We start from the raw sequence: 9,614 nt of genomic DNA on the forward strand, positions 1-9,614 counted from the left end.
AAAATTCATTAAACCGGAGTTGAACCAATCCGACCGGTTGAATCTCGACCCTTTCACTTCACCGGTTCAATTAATGGTCCGGTTTTTAAAACATTGGCGTAAACTGCCATATGACACAAGTACTGGCTTGCTTGAAGGGACACGGCAGTTGACTTGACCTCCATCCCAGTGTCCCGTTTTAATCTGCAGAAAATCGTGCAATAAAAGATAAAAGCATGGAATTGTGGCGTCGTCCTCACTTTTTCACTCCCGTCAATATCAACGACAAAGACTGTTGTTATTTTCCTGATTCCTGTATTCGCATATGAAAGTGTATAACCTTCTGCATATATAGTGCATTTCACACTTCTACCTCAATGATCAAGCAGGCCTGAATACAAAAATTTTCTACTGTTTACTTTTGGTCATCTGCTTGATTCTGATCAAAATGATCTACAGAAGCGTATTGTTCTCGTGTTTCCCGCTAATTTGTTTGATTAGCTTCAACACGGGACTGATTTATGCCGATTATTGGTGCGTAAATCCTAACACCACTGCTGGCAGAAGGTATACAGACAACTTGAATTTCCTCCTTTCCACTCTATCCTCAAATGCTTCTTTGGCAAGCAGGAATGGCTTCTACAATTTCACTGCTGGCCATGAACCCTCTAACATGGTCTACGGCCTATTTAATTGTCGAGGTGATGTGAATCCCGATGGTTGTGGACGATGTGTAGCAAACGCCCGTGAGGATACTCTAAAGACATGCTGGAATCAAACGACGGTTTTTATGTTATACGACGAGTGCTTGTTGCGTTATTCAAATGAGTCCATGTTCCCCTGGACCGATCAGGGGATCATCTTCTATAGGGTGAATGCACAGAATGCCACTGATCCAGACAAGTTCAACCAGGTCTTAAGTCATATGATGAATGACATAGCAAGTCAGGCTGCAAATGTTCGGTCAGGGAAGAAATTTGCTATCAAAGAAGAGGATTATTCCCCATTTCAGAGGAGATTATACGCCCTTGGACAGTGTACTCCAGATCTTTCCAGTCTTGACTGCGAGAATTGCCTTAGAAGCGCCATTTCTCAAATACCCACATACTGTAATAACCGTCAGGGCTGTAGAGTTGCGCTTTTTAGCTGCAATATTAGGTATGAACTTTACAAGTTTTACAATTCTATAAGCCCAGCACCCGAGCCTGCATTGAGTCATCCTCCTACTCCTCCTCCTCCACTTCCTCCTTCCAATTCTACTAGTAGTGAAGGTAAGTTCCAGTTCTTAACAAAATGATATGAATTTATCTGAACTCTTAATTGTAATTTTGTTTTAGGATTAGTTAGTAATTCAAGTCTTTCACACTTGTAGCTATTGAGCCACACCTGGTAGTCAACAGCTATATTCATCAAGTTCTCACGTGGATTGTATAGAATTCATTACTTTTTTGCAGCCAATTGCTCGCTTAATGAAGCAGCGGAAGAAGAAATCCCGAATCTTTTTCTCTATATATAACTATGAAAACCACAAAAATCTCCATTGGTCAGTTATTTTGACAGAATCCAGTATGGGAATTTAAACTGTCTTATTTGTTAAAGATTTTAAAAGAATAAATGGATCTGAACATTTCACTTTTCAAATCCTTGCCTACTTTACTTTAAAAACAGATTTTTGAGCTAAAGAGCTTTTATTGATTTATTCAGAGGGGGGCGGAATCTCAACACAAACAATTGTTGCAATTGTTGTCCCAATATCTCTTGCCATTGTGCTATTGGTCGTGGGCTTTAGCATAGCAAGGAGACCCAGGAAGCCATATTTTGCCATTATGGAAACAAGCGGTAAATTATAAGGACTAAGAAGTGCAGTTGCAGTAAACACATTTACCATTCTTAAAGGGTCGATTCATTTAATTTTCACTAAGCAATTGTACCATTTTTGCTGCAGGTGCAAGTGAAATCTCAACCGCAGAATCATTACAATATAACCTCAGTGATATTCAAGCCGCCACGAACAACTTTGCCGTTGGAAACAGAATTGGAGAAGGTGGATTTGGACCTGTATACAAGGCGCGTTAAGTTTAAGCCATTTTCAAGTATGCTGAAAATTTATGAATATGATCGTTGTAAATCAAAATTTTGCTTATACTTTGTTAATTTGCAATCAGGGTACACTTCATAATGGACAAGAGATAGCTGTGAAAAGGCTATCAAGAAGCTCAGCTCAAGGCACAGAAGAATTTAAAAACGAAATTGCCCTGGTTGCTAGGCTTCAACACAGAAACTTGGTCCGACTACTTGGTTTCTGCTTGGAAGGAGAAGAAAGAATACTCATCTATGAATTTGTGACCAACAAAAGTCTTGACTACTTTCTCTTTGGTTAGGTTCCAGTCAAACACCCTTGATTTATTTTGGAATTGATTGTCGAGTCTTTTTTGGAAATTAAACTTTTGTAGTTAAAGAAACTAACAAAGACGTGCCATGTTTGATGATTGTATAGACCCAGAAAAGCAACCATTGTTGGACTGGTCAAGACGATACAAGATCATAGGAGGAATAGCAAAAGGACTTCTTTATCTTCATGAAGATTCTCGACTTAGGATTATACATCGTGATCTTAAAGCCAGTAACGTATTATTAGACAGAAATATGAATCCAAGGATAGCTGATTTTGGCATGGCAAGGCTCTTTGGAGTTGATCAATCTGAAGGAAATACAAGTAAAATCGCAGGAACATAGTAAGTTCTATACCCACATCTTGTTATCTACTTGGTTATATGATTGTAATAACACAATTATCCCACTATCTTTAAAACTCTAATATTTAATTACATTCTCTACATTTTGTCATCATCAGTTTTAAATTTTCAAATTGCTGAATCCTGAAGTGTATTACAAATGGTTCTAATTTGTAGTGGTTACATGGCTCCTGAATACTTGCACGGCTTGTTCTCTGTAAAATCAGACGTGTTCAGTTTTGGTGTTCTAATTTTAGAAATTCTAAGTGGCAAGAAGAACAGTCAGTTCAACCAAGCTCATGGAGGAGATGACCTTCTAAGCTATGTAAGTACAAAATAAACATCTCATTTTCTTGGAATTCTCATTGGAGAGCTGTTGTATACATTTGAATGAGACAATTTATTCCACTGTCATCACTTGCAATATGTGTTGCAGGCTTGGAGACAATGGAGGGATGGAACACCATTAGCATTGGTAGATCCAACAATCGGAGATACATATTCAAGAAATGAAGTTATTCAAAGCATCCATGTTGGCTTGCTATGCGTTCAAGACGAAATTGAACAAAGGCCAACCATGGCTTCAACAGTTCTCATGCTCAATAGTAATTCTATAACGTTGCCTGCACCTAATCCATCCGCATATTTTGGTCGTAGTAGAACACAAAGCTCACCTAACGATTTACCAGTATCTGATACATCTACCGACACCAAGTCTCCATTAAACCCGTCTATCAACGAAGTTTCAATCACTGAATTATATCCCAGATAAACAACAGCAGAATTATAGACATTTCTAATCATGTCAACTAGTTGCATTGGCAAAATTTATCAAGATTTTGTAAGTTCATTTTTTAATTTATTGTTTTGTACTCGGCAGGTTTTTATCTAAATTCTAGTACATAAAGGTCATGAATTTTGTATCTAAGAGGTCTAATAGGTTTGTGGCATTCTCTCTCAAGACAACCGGTCAAGCAAGGAGCAAAAGTGAAGATATTTCAGCCAAAAACAAGATAAGAAGGAAGAAAAAGCAGCCAGTCAAAGTTGACTGCCGGAGGTAACGTCACAATCCGGCCAGATTCCAGGCCGGATTCAAGGCAGTGGCTGACCAATTTTTTTTTTCAAATCCCTCAAGCAATCCTGCCAAAAACTGGCCGGATTTCCGGCCGGATTTGGTACAAAACATTTTCAGCAGAAATTTTTCTTTCCAAGTTCACATGCCGCGTACGTCCGTACTTCCAACAAAGATATATAATCTCACACAATTACACTTAATATACACAATCACACGTTCACATAAATGCAACGAAACGCTCCTTTTAAAACAAATGGTTAACGAATTTTCATTTCAAAGGGGAAGTGAGAATGGCTAAGAAAATGTGACAATTTTTAGGGTTCTCACATGCGATAAATGTGGTGATTAAAAGTGAGTTTTAGATGATATTAAGTATGTGATTAGAAGTGATAATAATAAGTTAGTGATTATAAATTAAAAACCCTAGTATACGCGATTTAAGAAAAATCGGCTCGAACCGACGGATACCGTTTGTTACCGGGTAATGTGACGCCCCGAAAGAATGAGTGTGAGAACCCGAAAATTTTTATATATTTTCGAGACATTATTTTGTTTCCTTGTCTATAATTTTATACCTTTCTCCAATATATTAATTTCCTATACATTTTTATAAGGGAATATAGTTTTCAAATAATTTCCTTGATACAAGTTAGTCCACGTTAAGTTTGAAGTGTATTATGGACGTGGGACCTGCTAGTGCGGTAAATGTGATATATTTTTTACAACTTGTTTGAGTTTTGTATTAAGTGAGATTATTTTACAAGGTGCTAGGAGATAATTAGAGGTTAGCTAGATTAATTAGTATGGAGAGACAAGAAGATAAGCTTAAACATTAAAGGAGCCAAGTGTCATGAACCTATTGGGTGTGGACTTTGACCAAACTTTCTTTACCTTTACTAAACATCAAAATTGACCAAAATTTCCTTCATTCTTCTTGCTTGCTTGGCCGAACCATGGAGAGGAGAAAAGAGAGAAAATCCATCATCTTGCACTTCAATTTCTTTCTCCTATCTTGAGTTCTAACCGATTAAATTGCAAACCACTTTATAAAACTTGCTAGCTAAGGAGATTCTAAGGTATTGGTGGAGTTGTTTTGGGAGAAAGAAACCTAAGCTACTATCTTTCTTGAGTTGTAAAGGTAAGTTGCTAAGAAATTTCCCTTTTGTTCTTAATAAGGATAGATTAGTGATTTCTAGTGGCTTAACATGTTAATTTGTGGAAGACTTCATGGGTTTAAGTAGTGTTTGTTAAATTTCTGATTTAATGGAGATTTTTCTGATTTTATATGATGATCATGGTTTAATCATGGTATGATGGCTGGTAATGGTGTAAAATGAAGCTTGTATATGTCAGTTGAAGTTGGTTGCGGAAAATTTCAGCTTTGTACGGAAATTTCAGGTTTGGGTTTCAAATCTGCCCTGTTCTGACCGGATTTATTTGGGCATGTTAGAGGCCGAATCAGGCTTAAGTAAAAAATGAAAGTTGTAGAAAATGGTGTTACTAGCTGCCTGCAAAATTTTAGCTCGATCCAAGCACTGTAGCCTGTGAAATGATCGAAATACCCTTGACTGTCCATGAACCCTGTTTCGCGCCCAGATTTCTATTTTCGTGGAGTTTCCCATTTTTGACCATGAAATTGCATGATTTGGCTTTGGAGGTCTTCATAAGAAATGTAGGTTTATGTCTTGGCTTCGAAACGCCATAAGATTCGTTTCAATCCGATAAGTGTAGCTTCAGTTATGGATATTGTGCTGAAAGGTGTATTTGATAGTTTATGATGTGTATGTGGTTAATTCGAGATGAATTGGTGTTGCTTGTAGGTTGGAAATGAAGCATTTATGGGGAAATGCTGTCCGAACTTATAGAGTGTATGATTGCTTTGAGTTTGTGATTTAGGGCTTGGATTCGGACAAGGTAAGGATATATGATGGATGGTTCCTGAGCCGTGGAGGTGAGTGACCCCTCAACTATTTCCAAAGTTACTTTTGAACTACTTCTTGCATCGCTTATCCGATTGCATAACTAATTCTTGCATTGGTCGCTCAATTTGCCTATCATCTGTGTATGTGTGTATGCCATGACATAACTTGACTCCGATGAGTTCTTGGGAAATCTTGTGATTTGAACCAACGTCTCCGCTACTGTTTAGTTGGAGCAATTGGCTCCCTTGTACTGTTTGACTTTTCTGGATCCGTTGGAGCATTGAAATTCCAAGTACGGTGATTTCACTGGTTCACACGAGCATTAAATGTACATTTGATTACTGATTCATGTCATCATCTAAATGCACTATTGTGAAGCTTATTTGATTTCTGATTTTACTGGTTACTCACTGAGCTTTTAGCTCACTCCCAATTATTTTCTTCTCCCCACAGGGATTGAGCCAAAGGAAGGCTTGTAGTATTTATTCACGTGACTGGATGGCATATATCTTGTACCGTTTGGATTTGGAATCATTTTATGTATAGTTTGGGGAATTGTTTCCGCTTCGCTTCTGACATGTAATTATTGGAGAATTTGATGTAATATTTGAGATTTATATTGTAATTTATTTGAGGACTGTAGTGACTGACTGACTCCCGGCGAGAGTTGGGCAGGCGGTCCGCCGAACCCTTTGATTCGCTTTAGGGGGAGGTGGGGCTGTCACAGTTGATATCAGAGCTTAGGTTTCAGATCTCTGTAGCATATCCTAGGCTTAAAGTTTAGGATGCCTGACTGTGAGATTAATTTGAATATTATGTGAACGAGGATCTATTGTAACCTAGGGGTTAAAGAAATTGATTATTTGGGACTTGTAGAAAAAAAAAACTGAGGAATTAGGTGATGTTATATTGAAGGGAAATATAGGATGAGAGATTAGTAGTGAAAGATTGGACGAATTTGAATTATCCTTATAGTACGGGCTATAAGGATAAGAGACCGAGATTTGATAGTCAAACTCCATGTGTGATGATTTTGAACCAAGATAAAAGAGTATCAAATGAATAAAATGTATTTCCGCCATATACCTCCTAGAGAATTTCTGCTTTGAAATTTTAAAGAAAAACTAGGATGTACTAGTTTTATTTTCAACCGATGAGTGGGAATAATATATATATGCTTTAAGTATGTGTAATTTTCCGATTTTGGTAAAAATGTGAATTTTGCTTGAATTTCAAATTTGAAAATTTGTCAATAACTGATGAATTGTTGAATTTGGTATATGATGGGTTGATACAAGGTTAAAGTTTTCTAAACTAAGTTTTCCCCCTTGATTGTATACTAGTGTAATCTCACACTTGAATTTGTATCTTGAGTTTTCGGAAGAATGGCGAACTTGTGTTTTATAATGTAAATCTTGACTTCGATAAGATTTTTGGTTACTTTAAATACTTCTTTTATGCTTTAAAATTCTTGGTCTTTAAGAAGAGTGAGCCTACCTTTAGGCGTACAGACTGAGGGAACTTTGAGATATAGAGTAACTGCATCCAAGAGTACGAAGTTAGTGTGAATTGACTTGGTTTCCATTTGACACGTAAGTTAGCAAGTTGTACTTATTTCTTGGATTTGAACTTGGAGCTTGAGACTTTAACTATAAAACTCTAAGACTAGTTATTCTTGGAGATGATGGTGCTCTGGCTGGTGACTTGTTTATTAAAGATTTTGAACTTCGAATGGATAACCTTTACTTTCAGCTTGTATTATGGTTTGATTGGATCTAATTTCGTAAAGGCATGTGATCTGATTGAAATTAGTGATATTTGGACCTTTTGGTTTAACTAAGGACTTAGGAAGGGTGGTGCACGCCGTGAGGCCTTTTGTACCCTGCTTGCATATACTTCTACATTTTGTGGCACTTAATTGCCTATTTAGAGTAGTTGACATATTGGGCTTGTTTTGTGACTTTTTAACTCGTGCTATAACTTTTGATATATGTAAAGAATCATGTCTTAATCCTAAATATTTTTGCAACTTGTATCTGCATTAAGTTCTTTTATGCTTAATTATTCCTTTTCTTGCGCTTATAGACTTCTATTAAGTATGGTAGCAGGAATGGGAAAAAGGGGTCGTGGCCGAGGGCTTAGACAACCCCGTACTCGTGAGAAAATTGATGGATAGTCTTATATAATTTAAGGAGACCTTAGTACTGAATATGAATCGAGAGTAAACCAGAAGATTAGATCTGTGAGGACCCGTAAAAACTATTATTTTATGCCTAATTTTTGGCTTAATAAATTATTTAATTGGATTTTTATCCCAAGGAATATTTTCTAGTCATATTAGACCTAAATACATGGTAATATAATTTCGTTATATTTTTAAAGTGACTCGTTCAAAAAAAATAATTTCCTAGGGCGCGTTTAGTAAAAATAGTGAATAGTACTTGGAGATTTTATCCGCGTAGTAGTACAATAAGCTTGGAATATTGGAGACTCGTACTATGGTCCTAAAATAGGTAATCTTATGAATAAAAACTCAAGTGATAGTTAATAGTGCTATCGTTATAAGAATTTCTCGGAAGTTTCGCGTTATAGCGTTAAATTTGACGGTACGCGTTTTCACACGCGCGACTTCAATTGAGGGACTTTAGACCCTTATTTCGGGACAATTAAGAGTGGGTAATATTTACATGAATATATATGCCTTGGAGGTTTAGTGCACTAGTGAACTAAACGCGCGAGAAAATCGAGCCGTAATCGCACCAAACGGCCCCTAATGAGAGTTGACTTTTGGGTAAATTACCACCACTTATTTCACCTTCTCTTGGAAGCTAAAGGAAATCAGATTTCCCTCCACCTTCTCTCTCCTCATTGCCGACCAGCTCCCTCCTCTCTCTAACTCATTTGCAACAAAATTTCTGCTCACTAATCTCACTCAAAACCACTCCAAATCATCTCCAAATTTAACCAAACGTGCACCACACCTAGCTTGACACTTGAGGATCATTTTGAGCTGCAAACAATGGCTGGAAATCACGGTTTTTCTGGGGTAATAGAGGGCCGAAAATTCTGCTGAACATCAACCCAAAGTAAGTGATGATCCCCTCTTGAAAACTTGAAGTTTGGAAGCTATCTTACCTTGTTAAGTTCATGCATGCTTTTGGTTAGCTTGATATGGTTGTAAAATGTTCTAGTGGGCTCTTGGAATTCCCACACTTGAGTTATTGTTGCTGATGTGATGATTGATGGTGATTATATTGTTGGTTTAGTGGTTATAATGATGCATTAGTGGTGGGTAATTAGTAGAAACATCATTGGGTGTAAGAAGCTAAAATTCCCGATTTTGCCCCTGCCATGTTCGGCCATTTCCAGGCCAATTTTTAATGGTCTAACGGCTTGAATTGGATGTTTATAGGATGTATTAGATGTGTGAAAAATTTCATTGAAAAATATTGAGGTTTGATTGAGCAAATGAATTTTTCTTGAGAAACTAGCATTCTGGAAAACTGTTCGCGTATGATTCTGACCAGTGGTAGTATTTTGGCTATAACTCTGTCCTCGGATGTCAAAATCATGTGCCGTTGGTGGCGTTGGAAACTAGACATTCCTGGATTTAATTTGGTATATAATGCACGTTCTGATTCTTTGTGAACAAGCCGAACCAAATGTTTTAAGTTCGCTGTCCTGTTGCTCTGTTCATCTGGAATGAAGTGTTCAGGCAGCAACTTGATGCCCGAATTTGAACCAGATGGGTGCCTAATTTGGAAACGATTTCTTCTGTGATATTTTAGCCCTATGAATGTATTTTCCAACGGCGTAAGCCATGATCGATTTCGAGTTAAATTGACTGAGTTGTGACTGAAACAAGTGGACTGCTCTGTTTTGGAAAAACCCTAATGTTGGACT

The 9,614-nt window shown here is 37.3% G+C and overlaps 2 protein-coding genes across 2 annotated transcripts; both read left to right on the forward strand.

The window, feature by feature from the left end:
- The first annotated feature begins 427 nt into the window (after positions 1-427).
- On the forward strand, positions 428-1,413 carry LOC113756091 (putative cysteine-rich receptor-like protein kinase 9). Its single transcript, XM_027299886.1, has 2 exons — positions 428-1,250; positions 1,352-1,413. Exons 1-2 carry the CDS (start codon positions 428-430, stop codon positions 1,411-1,413), a joined length of 885 nt encoding a protein of 294 aa, XP_027155687.1.
- On the forward strand, positions 1,371-3,494 carry LOC113756090 (cysteine-rich receptor-like protein kinase 10). Its single transcript, XM_027299885.1, has 7 exons — positions 1,371-1,522; positions 1,684-1,818; positions 1,925-2,046; positions 2,145-2,355; positions 2,477-2,714; positions 2,892-3,039; positions 3,151-3,494. Exons 1-7 carry the CDS (start codon positions 1,498-1,500, stop codon positions 3,484-3,486), a joined length of 1,215 nt encoding a protein of 404 aa, XP_027155686.1. The 5' UTR covers positions 1,371-1,497; the 3' UTR covers positions 3,487-3,494.
- The last annotated feature ends 6,120 nt before the right edge of the window (positions 3,495-9,614 follow it).

This window comes from Coffea eugenioides, unplaced genomic scaffold (genome assembly GCF_003713205.1).
Source record: "Coffea eugenioides isolate CCC68of unplaced genomic scaffold, Ceug_1.0 ScVebR1_195;HRSCAF=788, whole genome shotgun sequence".
NCBI lineage: Eukaryota > Viridiplantae > Streptophyta > Magnoliopsida > Gentianales > Rubiaceae > Coffea > Coffea eugenioides.